At 29.3% G+C, this 26,790-nt stretch overlaps 1 protein-coding gene across 1 annotated transcript; it reads right to left on the reverse strand.

Moving 5' to 3' along the window:
- Positions 1-1,902: 1,902 nt before the first annotated feature.
- On the reverse strand, positions 1,903-4,269 carry LOC120070782 (serine/threonine-protein kinase RIPK-like). The gene is made up of 4 exons (XM_039022667.2): positions 3,582-4,269; positions 3,357-3,492; positions 2,771-3,031; positions 1,903-2,637 (listed from the first exon to the last, which is right to left on the reverse strand). The coding sequence occupies exons 1-4, from the start codon at positions 3,963-3,965 to the stop codon at positions 2,138-2,140; spliced, it is 1,281 nt and encodes a 426-aa protein (XP_038878595.1). The 5' UTR covers positions 3,966-4,269; the 3' UTR covers positions 1,903-2,137.
- Between the last annotated feature and the right edge of the window lie 22,521 nt (positions 4,270-26,790).

Below are 26,790 nucleotides of genomic sequence, written 5' to 3' on the forward strand. Positions count from 1 at the left end.
AAATTGATCAAATAAAACAGTGACATGCTAAAACATCATACCAAGAACAAATAATATCATTAAAAAGAATTCGCTTTAGTTTGAAATTGTTGTAGTTATTAAATTAACTGCTAATAACTCAATGGTAATTAAAAAAAAAAAGAAGTAAATTAATTCGGTAATTTTAATTTTAAACTTGGATTAGAAGGTCATGATTTCAATTATTCATATATTTATACTTTTAAGATTATAAAATCGTATTATTTCAAATATAAAATGTTATATTTACTCTAGGTTATTTGATAAGATATAGGAAACATAATTGCTATAAAAAAAAGCTGAATTGATCAAAATCTTGTTCCCTTTAAATACAAAACCAATCCATAATAAAGGGAACAAGAACAAATGACTATTTTCAAATATAACAAAATCAATCAAAATATTATTGTTTATCTGTGTTTATTAATATCTATCATTATCGTGACATTTGATTATATTTAAAAATATTTTTAACATTTTTATCATTTAAAACCATTTTTCTATGATTAAACAATAAGTTTTTCCATACACTTTACTCTAAAAATGCTTATAACATACATTTGTTTTATCTCTCCAAATTATAACGTTTGGACTCAACATAAAAGTATTTTGTTCTTTCTTTCCTCTTTAAATAAAATTAAGAAAAAGCTAAAAGCACTACAAGAAAGTTTTGAGTTTGGAAGTGTGAATGTCATGTGATGAAAAGCACTTCAACAATACTTTTAAAAAGTTAGAACAAACATCAAAATGATTTCTTATCCAAGATTTTTTTTTTGGGTGATGCACTTATAATTAAAATACTATCATAATTATAAACTTTTCAATATTAGTTTGGAGGTTCAAATTTTCATACTCCTATTTTTTAAAATAATTTCAAGACGAAGGATCAACTCTTTGATCAATCTCGAGAGAAAGTGTATATAACAATTACCTTTCAGCTAATTTTGACATTAATACCCTTATTTTGTGGTTAAAAATCACTTTTAGTCTCTAAATTTTCATATAAGTAACCATTTAGTCCATGAACTTTATTGTGTAATAATCTAGTCTTTAGCTTTAAATTTATAACGATTTAGTCCCTATTCAAGAAATTAATGTTAAGGCATAAATAAACACCATTAAACTAATTAGAGACTCAATATTTTTACAAAGTACAAAGTTTACAACATACAGTATTAAAAATTTACATCTAACTTATGTTGTTATTTTTCTATATTAAGGATTAAATTGTTACAATTTTAAAAGTACGTAGACTAAATTATTACATACTAAAGTTTATAGACTAAATTGTTACAAAATTGAAAGTACATGAACTAATCGTTACAAACCAAAGTTTAGGAACTAAAATGTTACTTGAAATACTATCTAGAATACAAATTAAACGGCTAAATTGAGATAAAATCTCCTGTTGGACCAAAAGAATATACCTTCCATTTTTAAAATAGATGACTTTATGAGGCTAAAATAGTCATTTCATAAAGTTAAAAACGTGTTTTAAAATTTGTTTACTTATTCGTAATTCCAAAGTGGAGGGTTAATAATAACATTATTTGGCCAAAAGTTGTAGCTGTATTCTACAATGTTGAAATTATTGTTGCTTTGGTAAACAAATCTTTGGTGAGTTGTCTCATTTGAATTGGTCCTTTTCGTTTTTTTTTTCTCTCTCAATAATCTTGACCATTAATAACTATTAGATATAAAGTTAAATTCCGTGGTTAATAGGACGATCCTAAATTTATAACTTTGTAGTTTAGTAGGTTTGTGCCTATTTTAAAACATGTCGAATAAGTCAATGATTTATTAGATACAAATTTAAAATTTCGAGAACATATATATTGTAAAAAAAAAAAAAAAAAAGTTAAAAGAAATGTAAAAATTCAAATATATGTGTAATTTAATCCTATATATAAAATTGCATTTGATTTGAATTACCCAAAGACAGATCAAATCGTTTTGTATTGGATTGAAAAAATAAAAACAAAATCACCAAAAGAAAATAAAAAGGAATTAAAACAATTGAAATTACCCACAGCTTCTCTTTTGCAACTTGCAAGTATGTCCAATGAATCTCTATCTACATATTTGGTCATTTACAGGAAGTGTTCCAAATCCAACGGCCCTACTGTCTCCGGCCACCACCTCTGGGGTGCAACGGGGAGCTCGTCGGCCGTCGGTTACCATTGCTCATCCCATTTTCTGACAACGAATTCGGTGATCTAGGGTGTCGAAGGTCGTGGTTTTGTCTATGGTGACCATTCGATGCCGGAGTCTTCTCCGGCATCTCGAAAACAAAGGTTCCGATGGGCATGTCTTGGTAGTCCTTGAGTGGCTCCAAGATTTTCACCACTTCGCTCATCGTTGGTCGTTGCTTTGGGCGGTGGCTTAGGCATTGGTACGCCAATGCCGCTGCCTTTCTCGCTCCAGACTCCGAGTATTGCCCTTCCAGTCTCGTGTCCATGATCCGGGAAAGCTTCCGGTTGTCATTCAACATCGGCCGTGCAAATTCAACCAAATTCTGCTCTCGATGTGGTCGGCTCCTCTCGAGTGACCGTCGTCCAGTCAACAATTCCAAAAGTACTACTCCAAAACTATACACATCACTCATGGCCGTCAAATGACCTAACAAAAGAAATAACGTAAAATTTTGTTAAATCACCATCAAACGAAAAAAAGCTTTGACACTCCCAATGACCCAACTATATACCAATTTTTTCAAAATCGAATGTGAAAATTAACTAAGAATTCAACTTACCGGTCATAACGTATTCAGGAGCCGCATAACCTTCGGTACCCATAACCCTGGTGGAGACATGGGTGTCATCTCCATCAGGGCCATCTTTAGCCAACCCAAAATCTGAAAGCTTTGCATTGTAATCTGAATCCAACAAGATATTGGAAGCTTTGAAATCTCTATAAATTACTGGTTTTTCAGCTCCATGAAGGAAGGCCAATCCCTTGGCAGCTCCTAAAGCAATTTTCATTCTTGTTGACCATGATAATGACACTGAAAATCCTGTTCCCAACGAAAAAAATATATATATATCAATAACCCATTCATAATTTTTTTAAAAAAAAAAATGCACAAACAATTCTTAAATAAACTTGAATGGTAAAAATTCATCCATTTAACTTATGCAAATATCAAAATTAGGCTCTCAAACTTATATAATGGTAGAAGTTAAAATTTGAGAATGGTTTATTTTTAACATTTGTTTAAGTTCGAGATCTCAAATTTTACAACGGAAAGTTTGAGGATGCAATTGCAACTACGACTTATTTCGAAGATAATTTTTAAGATAAATGAAGGCATTGATTTAAAATAATTAACAACTACTTACTTCTAAAGAGGTGGTTCTCTAAACTTCCTCTTGGCATGTACTCATAAACCAACACCCTATGTTCATCTTCACAGCAATATCCAATCAATTTCACCAAATGAGGATCTCGTAATTGTCCCAAAAATATCACCTCCGTCTGAAAAAACAAAATAAGATTCAAGAATTATATATATATAACATGATATCAGAGCTAAAGTTATTTATTTATTTTTTTATAAGACTTACCAACCACTCGCGGTGGCCCTGAGTGCCGTCCAAGTCCAAGAGCTTGACGGCGACAGGCTGAGCCTTGAGGCCGGGGCGGAGCTTGTCGTCGATGAATCCTTTATACACGGGTCCGAACCCGCCTTCTCCGATGAAGTTTCCGGTGGAGAAACTCTGTGTCATGACCTTAATCTCTCCTAAAGTGAACATATGAATGTTAGAGCCGGCTAGAGATATGGAAAGATCCTCCGAGAGAAGAGAATTTGGATTGCTTAAATCAAGCTGCGAAATTCTTGTGAAAGAACTCTGTTTCGCCGCCACTTTCTTCGTCGCCTTTGGCGGCAACTCGCCGCCGCAGATGGGTGGCAGAAATGACCTCCATGTAATCTTTTTCTTCATCGTCATTAATTACAATAATCTTATGAACTGAAAAGTGGGTTTTGGATTTTGAGTATTGAAGTTTACGAACAAACCAAAGAATTTTTTTTTGAAGAAAAAAAATCAAATGGTTTGGTGGAAAGAAGATGAAATTAGATGAGAGAATTTGAAGAAAATTGGGAAATGGGTTTTTGGTATTTAAAGAAAAAAGAGAGAGAAGAGGGAGTATTTAAACAGAAAAAGAGAGAGAAACAGGGATGCAACTTCTTCAATGGCCCTCAAAAAAAAAAAAAAAAAAATTTTGTTTTTTTGTTTTTTTTTGTTTTAGAATGATTCCACAATACCGAGTAGGAAATTATTTTAAATCCAAAAATAATTAGATAAAAAAATTTTTGGGTGCTTTCATGGATGCACTTATCTTGGTGCATCTTAAATATGATCCAATAAAATATTGTCAGGTGATAGTTTTATTTTTTTAAAATTTAATTTTTTTCTAATTTCTTTTTTTGTGTGATAAAGAAATGGAGATTATATGAGTTAGGTGCAGTTTAGATTACATTTAATCATTGCTCTTTATCCAATCAATATTTATAATACGATAAAACTTTTATTATGTTTTTTAATAAATAGAAAAATACTTATGCATCTCACTTTGTACTCATTTTTGTACCACTTATTCAAGTTAGAGGTGTTCAAATAACTTGACAACGTGAATAACTTAAACTACTCAACAAAAAATATAAGGGTTGAGTTGGATTGGGTTGAGTTGTGTTAAACTTTTTCTATTTTTGTTGGATTGGGTTGGGTTGGGTCGCGAGTTGGCTAAAAAAATTTTCTGTTGATCCAACCCAACCTGAATTATATATATAATAATAATAAAAAAATATTTCTTTTTAATTAAAGTTTGATTACTTTGTATTGATTAATTTGTAAATTTTTAATATTTTCTTTTATAATTGTTATGATATTTGTCTTTGTTTAAAATTTGTAATAAATATCATAGATATTTTGTATATAACATTTGAATTTTATGATATTTTAATTATTAGTCAGGTGTTATATAGATAAATTCACATATTTTTAATTGAAAGGAAAAAAAAATGATAACTCGACAACCCAATCCGGGTTGAGTTGGAGACTTTATTTGGATACCTTGGATTGTCAACCCAATCAACTCGAATTTTTTAAGTTGGTCCAAAAAACACTCTCAACCCAATCTAACCCAATCCATGTACACCCCCAAATCTAGGTATTCGATCTCAAGTTGCAATATGACAAGTTTTTATCTTTCAAAAAAGATATTTCTTAAAAAAGTTTCCTTTGTTATTGAAGAGGATGCATGAGTAAGGGTACAGCTTGGGCTACACGTAAGTATTGTTCAAAAAAAACATTTTTGGACTTTTTTTTACTATGTAATAAAGAAAGATATATGAAAATGGGTGCAATAAAGTATACACATCTGACTGAATTGTTCAATAATAACTTGTCACATGAAAAACTTTTCTTACTTTTTTAAAAAAATATTTTTGAATTTTTGTGCATCTGCACTTTGTTTTAATTCAATAATATACGAAGTGGGAGATTCAAACCTTAGACTTTGAATTATGTATATATTATTAAAATGAAATGGAGAAAAAAGGTTATTGCTTTAAAAGATTTAAAAAGAAAACAATATGGTATAGTGTTGGATGAAATTGGAGGGAATGGTCACAAGTCTATAAAAGTTGGTTTTTTCAAAGCCAAATTGACGTCGCTACCCCCCTTTGACTTTCTTGCATTTTCTCATATCATCACACACAATATACATATATTTTTTTAATTTTATTTAGTTTTTCTTTTTGGAAGGACAATGGAAAGGAGGAAAAGGAAATAAATTATTGGTTGATTTTGTGATCTGGTTTGAAAATCTATAATGAGAGATGATAAAAAGAACTTTCCTCTATATTTTCATTTTTTTCCAAGTTTTTCTAAATATAGTTTATTATTTATTTTTAGACAATTATTAAAGTTGGTTATTTTAGACCATAATTGTTTTACAATGCTATTAAAAAATGTTGTGGTATTTATTTGTACTTGCACACTATTAATTTTCTTTAGAGTCAGAACATTTGAATCATCGATCTCAAAAGAAAAAGTATATATCAATTATCAAGTCAGGTTTACTTTAGCTACACATTCATATAGAAATAATAAGAGAAATTTCTAAAAATAGAAAAATTTTAATCATCTTTGATAGAGATTGATAGAGTTTGATAGAAGTCTATCATGTCTATCAAGGATGAAAATTGATAGAAATTTATCATTAATAAAATTTTATTAGTGTCTTTTTTACTATTTTTATAAAAAATTTCTCAAATAATGATGTATTTTGGTGGATTTTTTTTTTTCAAAATGAATTTTCGTTTTGGAAATATTTACCAACTAAACTATTGTTTTTTCATCATCAAATTTTTGACAAATAAGAGAGAGGAATGCAAAAAGGAAGAGAGAAACTGATCTTTTTGGGTAGTCAGTTGAAAGAATCTCCATGCTGACAGATGTATGTGCTAAGTTTTTCTCCATTATCTTCTATGTAAAACAAAATAAATAATAAATTTTTTTAGAAAAAAATATTTTTAATAATCCTAGTTAAACTTTACTTTATTGAATTAATTGTGAAAGTAATTTTCTCTCTATGATCTTAAGTTTTGTATTCATTAGTAAATTCATAAAAAGGGAAAAGAAAAAGAGTACATGTCTTAATTAGGTAAATAAATTTCATGTTGCCACTTTGTCGTAAATATTATTAATGAGCTTGTATTTCAATTATTTGTTATATAACTAATTTGAGTACGACTAAGCAACAATTAAGATATTAGCAACTTTTTCATGTCGAAAAATTTAGTTCTTCGTCTACATTGTAAAAAAACTCAATAGATTAGTCAATTTTGAAAGGTGATTGTTAAATTATACAAATGACTATATCATCTACCACTCCCCCTTACTCGTGTGCTTGCAAAAGTTTATACATAGGATTTTTGAAATCATCTTCTTTGATACCATGTTAAATAACTAATTATCCAAAAACATTTTCTTTGGAAGAGAAATTTATAAACTACACTAGAGTCTCAAACACACAGCTCCTAATAAATAGCACAGGAGAATGAATCGGAAGTCCAAAAGAATCCCTACCAACTTCTTCAAAGAAGGAAGAAAAGAGATTTACAAACTCCACCGGGTAGCCAGTGACAAGGAGACAATCTCCTCCACCAAATAGCTTCAGTTCTGACAAATCACAACCCACACCATTAATAGCATAAACATGTTCCGAAGTTGCTTTGTACGTCGATTGTCCCAACAACCTGAGCTCATAGGTAAATGTAAAGTTAATATTATATCATATTCATATGGTGTAAAATAAAATTTAATTAAAAAAATTAGGTTAAATCCCAAAAGGGAGAAAAAACCCCAAGATTGGAAACAAGATGCAGCCATTTTTTCCTTAGTGATTTGGTCAGAAAAAATAACTCCGTCAAAATGAAACCAAAAGTTGGTGAGATTGCAATATTTTTGTTCTCTCTTCTAGAAGCTCCATATCTCCAACCCCCTAAATTAAATAAATTATCCTCTATCTCAATTCTATGATTATTATAATACACCCTCGATCATAACCGTCCATGACGCATACCTTTTTTTTAAAAAGCGGATTTTTAGGAAGATCAAGATCCTTGCTTCTATCTAAAGTTGACCTTTTTGATCTGAAGTGGGTCCCACCTTTGTAGTTGTTGAGAATCATTCGAAAACATCTTCCAATTGGTCGACTTTACTGTTTTTTCTTGTCTTTAATTATACATCATTAATCCTTTTTTTTAGTTAATAATATTATTATTATTTTATATTAATTGAATTTTGATATACGTCACTCTTTATCTCACTCTTATATAAACTTTCAAAATATAACTAACTCTATCTTAATCAAAAGAAACATACCTACACAAAAACCAACTATTACCAAATCTAAATATTAAACAATAACCAACTATTACCAAATCTAAATACCAAAAGAGATAGAAATGAAGATGATTTTGATAATTTCTCAATTATCATGAATGGAAATATATTGATATTAAAATTTTGAAAATGATTGTATCATCGGTAAATGTTTTTATTTGATCTTTAAACTTTATAATTTTTATTTGATCGTAACCATCAAGGATTAGTTTAGTGGTTAAATAGGAGACATGACTTTGATAAGAAGTTAAGAGTTAAGGAGTTTAATCCATGATAGTCACCTATCTAAGATTTAACATCTTACGAGTTTCTTTGACACCCAATTATTGTATATTAGGATTAGTCGGATTTTCCTGTGAAATTAGTCAAAATGTGTGTAAACTAGTCTGAACACTCACAAATAGAAAAAAAAAAAATTAGTTGACTTAAAAGATGCTGATGTGACAATTAACATGTAAAGATCGGGATATAGATAATGTGAGTAAATAGGTTACAAGATGAGCTTTCTTCCCTTCTTTTTCAGCGAGTATCATTGATCATCAATCACTTCTACTCGTTGTTGGATTTTCATTCAATGTGACCTTCTTCCTAAGTTCTTTAAAAGTAATTAAAGTTGATGTAGACCAATATATAAGCAATTTTTAGACATGTTCTTTTAAGGAAAAAAAAGACAATTGTAAACCCATGTACTATATAATTTATTGAGATTGATAAAGTATAAAACAAAGTGAAAAAGTTATCACAAAATTCACAGTCATAATAAAAAGCATTGGACGAATAAGGTCAATAAGTAACCTTATCAAAAAAAGGAAAAAAAACAAACTAATTATTGTATTAATTTTCTTTTTGGTCCCTAGTTTATTCGAACTTTATCCTTTTTGGCCCAAACTTGAAGAGGAAGTTTCGATTGAGCCCCAACTCAAAAGCGACAAAAAGTTTCGGTGTGAAATAAAAAGATAAAAAAATAGAAGAAAAAAAAAATCGGCTCGTTCTCCTTTGTGATTGATAACATAACATTTCAGTTTTCACATGGAACAAAAGTCGAGTTCGAGGGTAGTCTCGTCAAATCCTATGGAGGGAGTAGGTGCGTGGGGACCACGCGTCGTACGATAGCCCAGCCGTGAATAAAGTCAATGGGGGGTTTTTTCTTATTTACTATTACGACCTTGTCAATTAAGCCCGGTGCTGACTGTTGTATATTTTTTTCTTTATTTCCATTTTATTATTTTTTAGAAAAATTAAATTAAATTTATTTGATAATTCGGCAAAATCATCGAGTTTCTTTCTGTTTACGATAACAATAAAGAATATATCGATAGATAGATATATCTAATTGTACTTTAATATCATAATTGTCCCTATCAAAATTAGTTCGATAGAATATTAAAATGATAAGTATTATTTAAATGAGTTTAGTTCAATAATAGTTAATATGATTTTTCTCTTTAAAAATCGAATATTCGATTTTTCATCTTTACGATTGTTCTATTAAAAAGATGTTTATCATATTGATTAAGAAAATGATAAATAATATTCAACATGAGATAATAAATAAGAAAGTGACTTTTTTTTTTTTTATTTTTTATTTTTTAGTTTCATTATGAAGATTTGTAGTAACAGATCTAGAATTTCATGTAATGGATTGTAAATGTATAACAAGTTAGAAAATTTAACCTAAAAATTTCTAAATTTGTATTTATATATACAATTTCTTACTTTAAAAAATGTCAAATAGGTTTTTGAATTTCTGTTTTCTGTATTTTATAGATTTCTAAAATATTAATTTTACATCAACTATGTCTTTTACATATTTAATTAGGTTAAAAATTAATTTTTTTTAACAAAAATATATATATATATATATGAAAAGTTACAAAATTATTATTATAGAATTATTGAACTAGATAAAAAATCATTCAATCAATTTTTGTAAAATATATATGCTAGCTAATTTTTCTTAGTTTGTTTTAAGTGTATTAAAAATTAAACATTATATATTTTTCAACATAAAAAAAAATATATATATATATAAATTTATGATGTGAATACAATATTGAAAAAGTCGAAATATAAAATTTGTGAGCCATTGGAAATTAGAAGCTAGAAATTAACATAATAAATAAATATACATAATAAAAATTAAAACAATCAAAATTAAAAAGAAAAAGAAAAGCAACTTACCTAGGATTCAAAGTTCACAACTTTGGTCTGGTGCGGCAATACCAAAGTTATTATGCATTTAACCATTGAAGCAACTTCAAAGGAAAACAAACTATATATATATATATATATATATATATATTTAAAAACGATACAATTTTTTTTATATATTTAATTAAAATAATATATATATATATACAAAACATCATGTTTTAGGGGCATGTGCCCTAGCCCTTTAATAGATCCATCCTATGAATTACAAATACTTCATGTGAGGCAAAAAACACGTATCGGATACCGATACTTCCAGATACTTTTCAGATACGTATCTGACATGCGATTTGACGTATCTATACTTCCATATACTTCCCAGATACGTATGCGATTTGACGTATCTATTTCTATGCGTACTTTTTTTTAAGAAAAAAATACAAGTAACTCATCTAATCTTTCCCTTTTTCATTACTCGAGTCCAAAACTAAAAGAAAAATAAATAAATAACAGACCAAACCCTAGACTAGAATCATCCATTCTTCATCTTCACATTTGAGTCCCCTCAAAGTCCAACAAAATATAAACTATTTGGATATCTTCAACAATAAGTCATTCGTTTATCTTCATACTTCTCCCTCTAATATTCTTCTTCTTCTTTGTAATATGAGTCACTTTCCTATTGCATTTTATTGACTATTGTACTTCAACATCTTAGATGTTGCTTTTTTTGTATTGTATTTCAGTGTTTGTATTCTATTTTGTGTTATTGTTATTAACTTGTACGTTAAATTTATCTATATCTTAGATTTTTTTAAAAGAAAAAAATGTATCTTCAACATATCAGTATCCTCTTTTTTTAGAAATATATATATTAAAAAAATATATAACAAAATGACGCATCCTTAGATATCTTAGTTTTCGAATCGTCGCATCCTATTGTATCCGTATCGTATATCCTTCATAAGATCCATCCCTGAGAATTTGAACTTCTGATCTAAAGAAAATTAATACATATATTAAGAATTATACTTATTTTAGCAAATTATTATAGAAATGTATACGAACGTAAATATAAATGAAATTATAATGGATTTTCTATGACACATTTATATCAAATCAAAACTTGTTACATCTTTGAGTAATTATTAATTAGCTTTTTGAGATAATGTTTAATGTAAATAAATATATAAGTTGAATTACTATTATACTATAAAGAGTTTGGGGATGGATAAGCTTAAGAAAAATGGCATTGTTCCATTAATGGGTTTTGGCTTATCTTATTTTGCCATGATTGCATATAGTTTTAGTTCTATTATTCTTTATTGATGGGTGGAGGGAAACCTCCAACTGCATTTTGTATTCATTTTTTCCATTTTAGTGACATAAATTATTTGATTATATACCAAACTCTAAAAGTCTAATTGCAAAACTGACTATATTGTCTCTTTCTTCTTTCTTTCTTCTTTGAGAGAGAGAGAGAGAGAAAAAAAAAAAGAGAGATAATTTAATAGCTTTATTGCCCATTAATCTACATGTGATAAGCATTTTATCAAATCCTACCATAAAAAATAGTTTAAATTATATGTTTTGTCCTGCCACTTTCATATTTGTATTTAATAAAAGAAGTAAATACTCATATCAATAGATATGCGAATGTATTAACAACTATGAAATTTGTAGTTTAAATTCTCTTTGACCTCTGTTGTACTAAAAGAGGAAAAAAAAATTCCAAATTTTTAGTTTTATGTTTAACAGGTTCCCTCATATTTTTTAAAATATTAAGTAGGTCATTTGAACTTTTCATTGTGTGTCTAATAGGTCTATCATTAGAATATTCAACATTTTCTAAAATTAATTTATCTATTAGACATAAAATTAAATTGGGTGTTTAATAAGACATTAAAGGCCCGATGTTGTATCAAATAGTTCATGAATTCTTAAAAGAAAAATCAAATAGGTCTAAAGACTTATTAGACATAAAAGTGACAATTCATAGATTTATTAGATACAAAATGAAAAGTCGAAAAACTTATTACATGCCTTCTATAGTCTAGAGCATTTTTAGATACTTTGAATATTCAAGTTTAAAATGTATAAATTTATGAAGTAAAAATTAAATGAAATATAAGAATGAGAGTATTAATCTCATTTGTTGAGATCATAATGATTTTGTTTTGAGTTTTTTTTTTTTTGTTTATCTTTTAAAAATTAGTTTTCATTTTTTTTTTTTTGGGAAATATGACTTTATTTTTTGAAACAAATATTTGTAAACTTAATTTTTGATATAAAAATAAAAAACTAAATAGTTATTATCTAGGGTTGTTAGAAACTTTTAAAAATATATAAAGATTAAATATCCGTAACTTCGAAAATTAAAAAAAAATTAAAATTTTTTTAAATAAATGAACTAATTATATGCATAATTTTTAAAAGTTGAATGACAAAACTTTCCATGTAACTTCTTTAGCTTTTTAGTTTACACATTAGTTAGACGATTATACATGTTGATTTTCATACTTGAACACATTTTTAGTCTTTCAACTATTAATTAAGCTATCATCTAATTTTAATAAGCAAACATAAACTAATTATTAGGTATAAGATATGCTTATTCACACACTATCCTAATGTAAACAAAACAACCATATGGGTTATAAAAATAGCTCTTTTTTTAATAACTTTATATAAATACAAATATAATTCAATTGGTCTAAAATTTCTAACTAGAATTAGAATCATCCAAAAAAGAATCACAAATTAATATGATTTAGGCCCCGTTTGGTAATCATTTTGTTTTTTATTTTTTAAAAATTAAATCTATTTCATCTACATTTCTTACAATGATTTTCATATTTCTCAAGTACAATTGTTGAACTCTTAGCAAAATTTAAAAAATAAAAACTATTTTTTTTTTTAGTTTTCAAAATTTGGCTTAGTTTTTTAAACCATTAGTGAAAAGTAGATAACAAAAGAAGAAATTTGGAAGTGGAAGTAGTGTTTATAAGCTTAATTTTTAAAAACAAAAACAAAAAACAAAATGGTTACCAAACAGACTATTAGTAATTATAAATATGATTGTTTTGAAATATAAGAAAATGAGTCAATTTATTTACAAATATAACAAAATGTTACTATCTATCATGATCAACAGTGATACACATTGATAGACGACTGACAGTGATAGATGTCTACCCATGTCTATCACTGTTGATCATCATAGATAGTGACATTTTACTATGCTAAAAAATATTTTCAACAGTTTTGTCAAATAAAATAAGTATTCTTAAGCATAAAAATATAATTAATATAAATAAACATGTATTTGATGGGGAGAGGTCAATTATAATGTGATGAAAAAAAAAACTAAGAAATATCGCAACTACTTCATCCTCTTCATGGATTTTCACCAAACGAAGGAAGAGTTTCAAATATTTGAAAATTAAACACGTTAGTTTTGACCCAAAATTAATAATAATATTATCATAGAAAACCTTATTCTAGAATTTGAATATTTTTTTGGAAGAAAATTTATTCAATATTTGAATAATTTATATATTAATTTTTGTAAGGCTAAGACCTGGCCTAACCCCAAATATTAATTACGATACCTATGACATCTTCATGTTTTCATCATATTTACCAACTTTTTTTTTAATTAATAATAAACAAAACCCTACTTGGGAAACAAGTTTATCCAAAAAAAAAAAAAAAAAGTGTAATTTTCCAACTCTTTTAAAGCTCATCTAGAATGTTTGTTTCTGTATTAATAAGGTAATTAATGTTTGATTTAATTAACCGTTTAGTCTTTAAATTTTTAAGTCGATTTTATTTTGGTTTTTGAATTTTTGTCTATTTTAGTTTTAAATTTTTTTTAAAATAGATTGTTTTAGTCCCTAACTTGTATATTATTTTCTATTCAATATTCACTCCTTCAATGATGATTTTTGTATCTATATGACTTGAAATCACGCAGTTTTAATATGTTAAAATACAAATACATATCAAAGTGGTTATTTGTTTTTAAAATTTAAGGACTAAAATAGACACATCTTAAAAATTAAGGGACTAAAACGATTATTTTAAAAGTTGAAAGACAAAAATAGAACAAATGTAAAAAGTGTTCAAAGTCCAAAATAGGAACATAAAATGTTTAGAAAATTTTTAATCAGATAGATTAGCTTAATTGAGTTCAATGATTATAATTATAATGCTTAGTAACTTTAGTCTAATGAAAGATATAAATATTTACTCTACTATTTGAATTATGATATTAAAAATACAGTCTAAATTGAGCTATACATTTCCTTATAGAATGGAAAAATTTTACTTTCTATTTATATAATGATAATTATACATTTTCAATTCTAAAATATAGGATGGTGAATTAAAGGAAATCTACAAAAGTTTTGAATTTTGAATTAACAAATCAAAAGGAGAGCATAGTTGCCCTCATGTTGCTCCATGATTTGTTACTCTGCTGGTATAGATTCTATACTAATTTTTATGATTAATATATATTTTAAAATTGAATAAACATTTTATTCTAAACTTGAGGTTATAAAACCTATACATACCCTTTAAAATTATATTTTTTAAAAAAAGAACGAATCCTTCCCTACTCATCACTATAAGAAATAATGAATACGATAACTAATAGAAAAACTATAAAAGACCTTTTATAGCATTTTTGAAAGTTCTGACAACCTATGTTATTAAAAGTCTAAGATTTTTTATAGCATTTTTGTAGAGATATTGGATGCTATAATAGAGGATGAAGATATAAAGAGTATGATGCTTTGGAATTATTGGAATGAAATTTGAGCGTGCTTTCAAAAAAAATTTATCCAATTTCTTCTGCGTTTTTTCTTTCATCTTTTTAATAGCTAATTTTATAAAATGTTATATTCAAAGACTATAAAGTGTGTTTTCTCTTGGAGTGATTTTTTCCTTTTCTATGTTTTTCACCCTCAAAATGATATATTGTTTTTCTCGATTTCATCTTTTATCTTTTCTATCTTCATTTAACACAACACATTAAAGAAGTGGTAAACTAACATTTAATGTCAGATTTATTAATATTAAGTCATTTCATAGATCTGGATTGAAGAACATTACCCTTAGGCGGATTATGCTCTCATTTCTGATTTGAATTCCTTTTAAGATTTTGTTGCTTTTCTTTGATGTATTTGTTCAAGATGTATGTATCAAAAGTGTAGTTCTACAAAAAAATATACAGGGGTATAAATATCATATGAACATACTAAAAATAGGATCAATAAAATCTCTAACCATCCTAAATATCCTCAACCCTCTTAAAGACTCTCTAACTAAGGAGACTAAATATATGTGGAAAATATACATTTACACCCTCCCTCAAACTCAAGGTGGTAAGGTAGGAATCAACTTGAGTTTGTTAAGCATTTGGAGAAAACATCCGGGGTGCAATGCTTTGGTAAAAATGTCAGCAGGCTGCTCAGTAGTGGAAACATAATGTAAAAGCAAATTTTTACTAAGGAGATGATGATGAACAAAGTGACAGTCATTCTCAATTTTCTTGGTACGCTCATGAAAAACAACATTATGAGCAATTTGGATGACACTACGATTGTCACAATGAAGAATAGTGATAGACTGAGGGACTCCCATATCGACAAGAAGCCAACGGAGCCACAAAAGCTCTGACGTGTCATCAGCCGGGCACGATACTCAGACTCCGTACTAGAACGTGAGACAACGCTCTGCTTCTTACTTTGCCAAGAGATAAAAGAGTCACCGAGGTAGATTTTCGGTTAGTAGAATCACCAGCCCAATCGACATCAGAGTAGTTGGATAATACCAGGGAAGAATATGAAGAGAACTGAAGTCTATGTCCCAAAGTTTCATTGACATAACAAATGATACGAAGACCAACAGTAAAATGAATGGTCCGTAGGCAACCATAAATTAACTAAGTATGCGAACAACATATGCAATGTCAGGATGAGTGACGGTCAGATAAATAAGGCTGCCAACAAGTTGACGATAGAGACTGACATCCTCAAGGGGAATGCCATCAAACGGAATCAAGAGAACATTGGGATTAAGTGTTGTTGGAGCTGTAGCAGAGTCATTGATACTTGAGCGCACCAAAAGATATGAGGCATACTTCGCTTGAGACAACGAGTAACCAACAGAGCTCAATGAGACTTCGAGGCCAAGAAAATAACTAAGGGAACCTAAATCCTTCATCTCAAAGTATTCACCAAGATTGTGTTGTAGATTAGAAATAGCCTGAGGATTATCCTCAGTAATAATCATATCATCAATATACAGGAGAAGAAGAACAATACCATGAGTCGTCTGTCGCATAAAGAGTGTCATGTCATGAGGACTGGATGTATATCCAAATTGAACAATGGAGGAATTGAAAGTTGAAAACCAAGATTTGGGGCTTGCTTCAAACCATACAATGCTCGATGAAGATGACAGACCTTCTAGGATGGGGAAGAGATACTTGGGGGTGATTGCATGTATATTTCCTCAGATAAAGCGCCATTAAGGAAGACATTCTTGACATCCATATGAAAAAGAGACTACTTTTTGGCTATAGCAACTGCTAAGAGACTCCGAATGAATGTCATCCGTGTGACAGGAGCAAAGGTCTCTTCACAATCGATCCCATAATCTTGAGAATATTCTTTAACCATCAACCAAACTTTATAGCGCTCATTAGAACCGATAGAGTGAGTCTTGATCTTGTAGACCCATTTGTAACCAATGGGTTTTTTTTACCAGGAAGCAAATCAACATAGTCCCATATGTGCATCTTGTCCAAAGCCAGAAGCTCTTCACTTATAGCTTGCTACCATAGAGGGTTAGTATTGGTCTCATAAAAAGAGGTAGGTTCAACCAAAGAACCGATAGTAAAAAAACAATGAAAATCTCGAAGATGAGGAGAAGGTGCCTTTACCCTAGTGGAGTGTCGAATAGAAGAAGTAGGGTTAGGGATAGGTTCAGATTCCACAGGTAAGACAGAAGGTTGATCAGGATCAATAGAGACTGGCACAGATTGCTCAAACTCAGCATCATGGGAAGATGCAAACGAAGGAAAAAGATCAAAAGAATCAATAGGAAGACAAGAAGGGGGACTCCAGAAAAACTCATGAAAGGTCGACTAGAGAACGTAGTATGCTCCCAAAAAGTGACATGGTAAGAGATACACAATCTATTAGAGAGATGATCCCAACAACGAAAATCTTTGTGTTTGATTTCGTAGTGAAGAAAGCAACAGAGACGTGCACATGGTTCTAATTTGGTATGTTCATGTAGGTAGAGAAGAACAAAACATGCACAACAGAGACGCACACACGGTTCTCAGAAGGAGTACCATATAATCATTCAAACAGAGAAGCATTTTGAAGGACAAACGAAGGAAGGCGATTAATTGTGTAGACAGAGGTAATAATGGCTTCACCCTAAAATATTGTAGGACATGAAGCAGACAGAAGTTGAACCCAAATAGAGTTCATAATGTGACGATGTTTACGTTCTAATCACCCATTCTATTGAGATGTATGAGGATAAGAGCACTGAACAAGAGTGCCTTGTTGGGCGAGAAAAGAAAGAAGACTTGAGTCCTTATATTCCAAGATGTTATTTGTATGCAAAACCTTGATTGTACGAGAGAACTAAGTGTGAATCATATTAGCAAAATAAATATATATTTGAGACAAGGCAGAACGATGTTTAAGAAAATATACCCAGGTAAACCAAGAGTAATCATTGATGAACAAAACAAAATAGTGATATCCATTGACAATAGAGACAGGAGTAGGACCCTAAATATTAGAGTGAGCTAAGTCAAAAGGCCGATCACTTATTAAAATGGACTGGAAAAAAGATAATGCAGGTTGTTTTGTAAGTTTGCAATTCAAATAGTCAAAAGGTACAAACTTGGAGAAATTATTCAAATTTTTAGCTGAAATTAAATGACGGAGTTTGTCAGAAGAAGTAAGACCAAGATAGAGATGCCACTAAGATATAGCAGAGTCGATGACAGAAGCAGAAAGAGAACAAGTAAGGAGCTGAAGTGATGTGAGCTCAAACAATTTTCCACTTTGCGACCCACTCCAATTATCTATCTCATATGTGGATCTTGAACATGACACCTAGTATAAGAAAAAGAAACAGTTAGACCAAGATCACACAACTGTCAGACTGAGACAATGTTAAAGGTCAGGTTTGGAACATAGTAAGTATTGGAAAGCTACAACATAGAAGTGTCAATAGAGTCAACATGGGATATGATCATACAATTACCGTCAGCAACATAAATGGGAGGAAGAGATTTGACAGGAGTGGGTGTAGTCAGTAGAGAAAAATCAGAAGTCATATAATTTCAACAAGCGGAATCAAGGAGACACCGATTACCTGAAGAAACCACAACTATAGAGGAATTGAATGAAATCATCTGTTTAAGCAAGTCATGTAAGTCACTCATTTGAAAGGTAGACGAAGAAGGTTCAGACTCAATAGAGAATGTAGTAGCAACAGTAGAGGCAGAACCGGGTTTAAAATGTCTAGACTTTGAAGTATGTCTCGACGGTCTAGGTGGCCGTGTAGGACAGTTGTCCAGAATATGGCCACGTTTGTGGCAGTGTCTGCACTCGATTTTTGGGTAATCAACAAAATTATGCCCAATGAGCTTATAGTTTTTATAGAAGATAACTCTAGAAGTACCAGACATATGAGTGCTTGGGAGTACCACCTCAGATTTCTTGGAAGAAGCGATGCCGAGGCGTTTTTCCTCAAACAAGATTTTCTAAATTGCTGTATCCAGTGATGGAATGGGACCACGGTGGAACAAAGCAGCATGGATAGACTCGTATTCTGGATGAAGTCCCATAAGAATCTTAATAAGATAGAGATGATCAAGACTGATTTTAGCTTGTTCCAATTATGTCCAAATTGGTTGAAACGTGGCCAAATAGTCGTTAACAGATTGACCAATCTCCTGATTAAGATTAATAACAGTATTGTGTAGTTGATAATAATGAGCTAATCCAACGGACTGAAAACATGTAAACATGAATCCCACAAACTCTTGGCATCATCAAATGCACCAAACTATACATGAATGGTAGGTATAGACGTATTTCCGAGACAAGTGATGATCTGATGGTTTTTACTACCCTAATCCTCCAACCGTTCAATGAATTTATTCTCATCCTCAATGGATATCTTAACTAGCTTAGGAATTTTGCCAGTGACGATTTTTCATAACTTACGCCCAATTAGACAACTTTTCTTTTGATAGGCCCAAGTAAGGTAATTTGTCCCATCAAGAATAATACTAGTGAGGCGAAACACATGATCTTTTTCCATGTGGCTTGACGGCTTGGGAAGAGAAAAACCAACTTAGTAGCTTGGCTTGGCGGAATCAACATGACTCAAAGCGGCTTAAAATGGCTCAGTAGCTTAGCTTGACTGAATCGACTTAGCTTAGTAAACACAGATCGACTTGGTTTGGCTTGACATGATCGGTTTAGCGGATTTTCAAGGCTCGATTTGGAGGGACTGACTCGACTCAATTCGATTTGGATGGATCGACTTGGTTCGTCTTGGTGGGATCAACTCAACTCGACTTGGCGAGAACGACTCTACTAGATCAACGTGAAGCAACACGTCTGGATCGAGATATGAGGAACAAAAGGTTGACGATGCTCAGTCCGGATCTGGTCAAAGGAGCTTTGTCGGGAATTTTTTGCTCAATAGAAGCGTGCGACTGACAGAAGATCTCGGCAGATGGATCAATGAAGTTTGGCAAATTGACTTGGTCAATAGAAGTGCTTGACTGACACGAACGTGTTGAGCAGAGATGCCAAATTTGCGCGGTTGTGACGGAGCTAGACAAATCTAGATCTATGATACTTGGAGTTGAACAGATCAAGACAGAAGGTCGGCGAAGACACTTCGATGGAGGCACGACAGAGGCTCAATGGGATCGGTGATTAGGCAGAGGTATGACCGATGCTCAACAGAGGCATGGCTATAGGAGGACTGACTCTGATACCATGTTCAAGATGTATATACAAAAAATGTAGTTCTACAGAAAATATACAGGGTATAAATACCATATGAACAAACTAAAAATAGGATCAATAAAAACTCTAACCATCCTAAAGATTCTCAACCCTCCAAAGACTCTTTAACTAAGGAGACTAAATACATGTGGAAAATATGCATTCACAGTACTAAAAAAAGTCAGCTCATAGATAATTAAGGAGATTTAACTAAATCATATTGTTGGCTTGGATATCTCATCCATATCTTTCTCACTCCTTCAACCTTCTGTAAAAGCACTCACACTAAATTTTAGTTCGGTTAAGCATAAAAAGAATTTCTTACTCTTTGAAGTTGATGGAGCGAGGTCATTTGTAAGGCCCATTCTCTGACTCTTGCTCGAGATATGTGCAATATCGACAGAGTTAGAATAGGTGTGGTCCTCGAAGTTGCAGGACACCAGTAGCAAGTTGGGCTTGGTTATTTCTCTTTTGGTGAAATGAGATATGCTCGGTTGGTTGATTTGGGAATTGAGACTTTAACTTTTTTTTTTTTTTTTTTTTGTAACGCACAAACCTCTAGACAGGCTTTTAGAATATCTTTGAGCTTGAATCTCATCTTGGGTAATCCTCAATCCAAATAAATATGATTGTTGAAATTTTTAAAGCCACAAAAATTAATTCAAAAATTGAAAGATAGAAAGTCTTCTAAGATAAAAAGTCTTCTACGATAAAATTGAGCAAGAAATATGTGTGCAAAATTCCATTTTTGAGTGACAAAAAGTGACCAAAAAGCCCGTTTGATACTGTATGCATAATTCTTTTAGGTTTGGATATAAAAGCTGAGCGAAAAGCAATTTTCATTAGTCATTATGAAAAGAAAAAAGAGTGGATAAAAGGGCAAATATTCCATGGTTTTTAATTACAAAGTTTCTGCAAAAAGTGTTGAAAAAAATTGAAAAAGAAAATTCTCTAATTTAAATTTATGGTATAAATAAAATAAAATAAAATGTGGGCCAAATCTTTGTCTTGTTTATTTAATTACGCTCAATGTCTTTGGAAGAAGCTTCCTAATTCCAGATCAAGACAAGACCTCCGTGACGGCCAAGCCCAGTGTCAACAGCTTTGTTCCTTTCCGAACACAAACTCGATAAAAATATGAAAATTTCAGCTTTATAGAAATAGAGTAAAATTTCAGTTGGATATGCATTTGCAAGTGAGACAATTTTAATTGTTTGTTTGGCTAAATTATTTATTAATTTATCTAAAATTATTTTAAATTTATTCTAACAATCAAAAGTTTGATAGATACTAGTTTTTAGATTTAGTTTTCTTAAAAATTTGTCATATTCTCTATCTTTTACGAATTTCAAATTTATCATTCTATAATAATATACTTTTTTCACAACTATTCTCTCGTGAAATTTTGATTGATTAAATTATTTTTCTTAAATTTTTATCAAATAATTTAGATGAAATAAAATCAGTTGCAGTTTAAATTATATAATTTTTTTTTAAAAAACTTATATTATAATATTATGAATTAAATACCAATATAAAAATAATTGAAACATTAAGTTGACTTTGAGTACATATTGTGAAATCTCACCAACTTATCATTAATTTATCGAATATTGTACTTAAAAAAAATTACCAAATATTGTTACTAATCTTTTTCTAATTTAAAATTGAAATTTACATATTTTACTTAGTTTCGCAGTTGTTCAGTTATTTTAAAGGGTATGACAATCTTAAATTAAACTAAATTCTTTCAAGAGAGTCATGTCTACTGTTATGGTTGATTTTTGGGCTAAAGGGTAGAAGTGACATAGCGAAGAAGAGGAAGCTACTAATCCAAGAAAATGATAGTAAACATATAAGCAACAAGACCAAGAAGATGAGATGGGGTTAAGGAAAAGGGCTAGTTTGGCTTTGAGCCAAAGAAGCCGGGTTGACCTCAGCCGACCCTTTCCATTTGGTGAATGAAGCATACCACGACTTATTTAGGCCTTGAGAAGAAGATAGTTTAGGTTAGAAGCCCAAACCAACCTCCTCAACCAAGGTCGAGCCTCCAAATTTGATGAACATGGTATTCTAAATGCATACTCGAACCCATTTGACTTAATTGTTATCCTAGTATAACTCAAAAACTCTGTGATGAATGTCCTAGGTCATGATTACACTATAATACATCATTATGACTTCAAGGGAAGTAAGCACATTGTAATACTCAAACTCTCTACTTGTTGCATAGTTACACTTTTTGACTTAAGAATCGAAGCCAGTGTGACAAGAAATGCACCAATGTGCATATCTTTCCTGCTTGTAAGTTACGTTCTTCCTCTAAACTATAAATTTATCATTGTTATCACGTAGAGGTTAGACACGTTTTCTATATCAAAATATAAGAAAATCTAACACAATTTCAATATAAATGTACCTTGTTCGATGTCTAGAACTTTCAACTCCTTACAAAGTAGTATAAGCACTTTCAACTAATTAAACTACTATAAATGTTTTTTTTTTATATTCTTTAAAATATAAAAGCCATCTTTTGTCCGTTTAATCTAAGATAATTTAAACCTTTATGTCAACTTATTGTAAGTCATAAATAATTGTAGGTCATATTCTAAACATAATTTAATAATCATGAAAAACAAATCAATTTTACCCCATAAACTTATTGATTGATTAGATATTTTAAGGATTTTTTTTAAAAAAATAATGTTATTTTAATATTTATTGACAAAAATAGAGTTGGTTTGAAATTATTGACAAAAATAGGGTTGTGAAATCGTGGACGGAGTCCATGAGTTTTGAGTCAGCACTAAATTGTATACCGCGTCCAAGATTTAAGCCCAACCACGAATTAATGCTATTTTTTTTTTCATATTTTCTTCCAATTCTTCTTCCTATATTTTTTTTAGCATTTTTGCATCTTCGAGAATCTTTTACTGTTAAATTCAAATTTTCAAAGGCCTATGGCTAAATCTAATTTTTTTTTTTCACATTTTCCCCCAAACGTCTATCTTCTTCTTTTATTTTTGTAGTGTTTTTTATATTTTCAGAGAATCTTTTACTCTGAAATTCAAATTGAATCAAATTTTTACCCACAAATTAATTCGAATTTTTTTTTTCACATTTTCTCCCAACTTCGGTCTTCTTCTTTTATTTTTTAGTGGTTTTTTTGTTGAAGAATCTCAAATTAAAGGCCTATGTAAAATAAAAATTGAATCAAATTTCTAGCCACTAATTAAGACTGAATCTATTTTTTTTTTCACATTTTCCCCAACTTCCGTCTTCTTCTTTTATTTTTTTTAGTGTTTTTTCGTATTTTTGGAGAATAAATAAAAATAGAATCAAATTTCTAGCCACGAATTAATGCTAAATCTATTTTTTTTTCACATTTTTCCCAACTTTTATATTTTTCTTTTATTTTTTTTTTGGTATTTTTGGAGAATTTTTTACTGTGAAATTAAAATTTTTAAAGGCGATAAAATAAAAATTGAATAAAATTTCTAGCCATGAATGAAGGCTAAATCTATTTTTTTTCACATATATTTGTTTTACAGTAGATTTTTTTTCATATAGATTTGTTTTACGGTGAAATTCAAATGGATTTGTTCCACTTTGTATCCATCTAAATAAAAAAGCAATAAAAAATAATAAAAATATGAAAACTCGTGGACCCCATCCACGAATTTGGTAGCATGGTTATATGAGGTTTAAATAAAATCGTGTAGCGGGTACACAATTTTGCTATCCTATTTTTTTCAATACCTTTTCTTCCACCTTACTTTTGTAATTTCTTTACTATGTACCCTATTTTTGTCATTACTTTTAAAAAATACATTATTCTTGAACTTACCTCTATTTTGAGATTTGTATCAATATTTTATCATTGAACTTTTAACAATATTTAATATATTATTGAACTTTCTATTTTGTGTCAGTTGATCTAAGAATTTTTTTTATTTTGTGTCAAAAAAATTACTGATTTTTTTATTGTGTCAAATAATTCATTGACATTTTCGATACTTTTAGAAATTTACTATTTACTAAACACAAATTGAAAATTTAGAGTCATATTAAATAAAAAGTTTTAAATTTCCAAAGTTTAGAGTCATATTAAATAAAAAGTATTAAATTTAGAGTCATTTTCGATACTTTCGATACCATGTTCTTGTCACATTGGCTTCATTACGATTGTATAGTTCCATATACCAATGTTATTAATTTTCAACAAAGGATGAACCTTTTTCAATGTGCTACTTTTTCTAATTTCTAACTTTTTCAATTCTTAACTTTATTTTAAATCTGAAACTTTCATTTATAAAGAAATTGAGTTTGAAAAAATCTAGAAAAAAAGTCCATATTTATTTTTAACCTCATTCAAGCTTTTTTTCATTAAATTTTCACATCATTTCATCTCAAAATTGAATTGATGTGAGTTTTTTCTCTTTTATCCCAAACTTTCATTTTCACATCATTTCATTTCAAAATATTCATAAACTTTATATTACATCATAATTATTTTTTTTCATTTTTTTAAAATTTATGCTCTCATATCGATATTTACATAGACATTTACAATATACATCTAAATATTTTCTTACTTTATAGCAATGATGATTAAAAATAATCAATTATATTCTAGATAAGTCACAACCAAAGTTTCATTAACTAATTATAACATTTTCATCAATTTTCACAAAATTTCTCGAAATTTTCATTAATGTCGATATTTTCATAAAATCGAGACCTCAATATTTTCATCAAAATTGATATTTCGAACCTGGAACATATTAAACACTTTTAAAATTAAAACATTTATTAAATAAAAAATAAAAACTTAGGGGCTAAATTAGATTTTTTTTTCACTTTTTGAAAAGAGGCTAAATTTGTAATTGAACTTTTTTAATATATAGAATGTGATGTTCTAATGATTGAGTTTTTGAAAACTGGTTGGGGAATGGACCAATATATCCATAGTTCAATGGGTTCATCATAGGCCTTAGCCCATTGGCAACAAAAAGCATATACAATTGGACATTTGGGATTTAGTGGCCTAAAGTTCAAATCTATATGCCTTATTGCTTTTGATTTTTTTTTTCTTTTTAATTCTTGAACAAATTGTAAAAATACTGATCGTTGTAATTATACCCTTAAACTTTTATTTTAAAAAATTGAGCCTTCAAACTTATACAAATGTTAAAATTAGACTCTCAAAATTACATAACTGTTAAAGTTTGATATTTCAATTTTAATCTTTTTTGGTCCAATTTCTACAATTATTGTAAGTTTAAGGGTATAATTTTAACACTTTCAGCACTTGAGAAACCCAATTTTTACAATTAAAAGTTTGAAGAATGTAATTGCAATTATCACCATATTTGTTTTTGCAATTTATCTTAATTCTTTATTAAAAATAACATATCATGCATTATTTTAAAAATAATTATTTTGAACATATATTCATATTTTTCTCAATTTGTTTTCCTTAGCTTTTTTTGAATATTCAACAACATCCTCAATGTTTATAAAGTTTGTGTGTTATTAAAATGTTGTTTTATTAACATATTTAGACATCATAGGCATACCACTTGAGAGAGGAAAAAAAAAGGAATTTTATTAACGAATATGTCGAATTTTGTTAATGTGCAGTTTCTAGTTCATTTGTTAAGTAGCATTGTATGTCAATGTGTCCAAATATATTGAAAATATTTAATAATACATTAACTCTTTTTATTACAAAATTTTCGTAATTTTTAATGGAAATGGCCTAATTGAAAATTTATAATGCATTAAGGGTAAATTTTTTTTCTATAAAAAAAGAGGTAAATTTTTTATTAAAAAAATTAAAATATGGATAAGCTAAAAGATAAAGGGCCTCTGGCATATTTAACTTAGAAAAATAACTTTCCTTGAAAATAACTCTTAAATACATATTTTATTATTTGGAAAGTCTTTTAGCATCGCCTTTCTAAGCAATTCAAATTCTATTTTATGTTTTCAGATTGGCTGAGTTTGACGAATATGCATTTATTGGACTCTTTGAATTTTGTTTATGAAAACTATTTTTACAATTGTCATGCATAAAAATTGAATGCATGGATGATTTTCAAATCTAATCTTAATAAATTATCTATTTTTTTTTAGAGAGATATACTTGGATCAGTAGATACAACAGAACATCTCAACTAGGTTACACATTCTTAACGTCCTCATTACTTCCACAACCCAATTTCATTGATAAAAAAATAGGGGTAATAAATTGTCTAAGTTGATTCACTTATAATAATTTAGAAATTTAATTTGAAACAATTACATGTTTCACACTATATTTTTTAAACTAAATCTAAAGTAGAGTGTTAATTGATACAGTTACAAAATTTTAAATGGATATAATTATAAATTTAGGGTCTAAATTGATAGACCCAAAAATTTATGGATGTAAATTGATATTTTTCGTCAACATGACATGACATAAATTTGCACTAATATAAATGCATATAAATTGGTATACACGACAAATAAAATTCAAACTCATATTTACCTGCTTGTCATCATACTCCTTCACAACTTGCAACATCACACTCACTTCTTTTATTCTCTCTTTTCCTCTCCCATCTAATAATTGTTAGCACTAAATCAATTCTCCCATATTA

The sequence above is a fragment of the Benincasa hispida genome, chromosome 2 (genome assembly GCF_027475165.1).
Source record: "Benincasa hispida cultivar pf3 chromosome 2, pf3_genome.v1.1, whole genome shotgun sequence".
In the NCBI taxonomy this organism is placed as follows: Eukaryota; Viridiplantae; Streptophyta; class Magnoliopsida; order Cucurbitales; family Cucurbitaceae; genus Benincasa; species Benincasa hispida.

Excerpts from the sequence above, each read along its gene's own strand:
- LOC120070782 (XM_039022667.2), bottom strand. The coding sequence starts at position 3,965 with ATGACGATGAAGAAAAAGATTACATGGAGGTCATTTCTGCCACCCATC. Across the intron at positions 3,032-3,356 it reads AGAGAACCACCTCTTTAGAA|GATTTTCAGTGTCATTATCA; the intron begins GTAAGTAGTTGT and ends CGTTGGGAACAG. Across the intron at positions 2,638-2,770 it reads TCCTGAATACGTTATGACCG|GTCATTTGACGGCCATGAGT; the intron begins GTAAGTTGAATT and ends TTCTTTTGTTAG.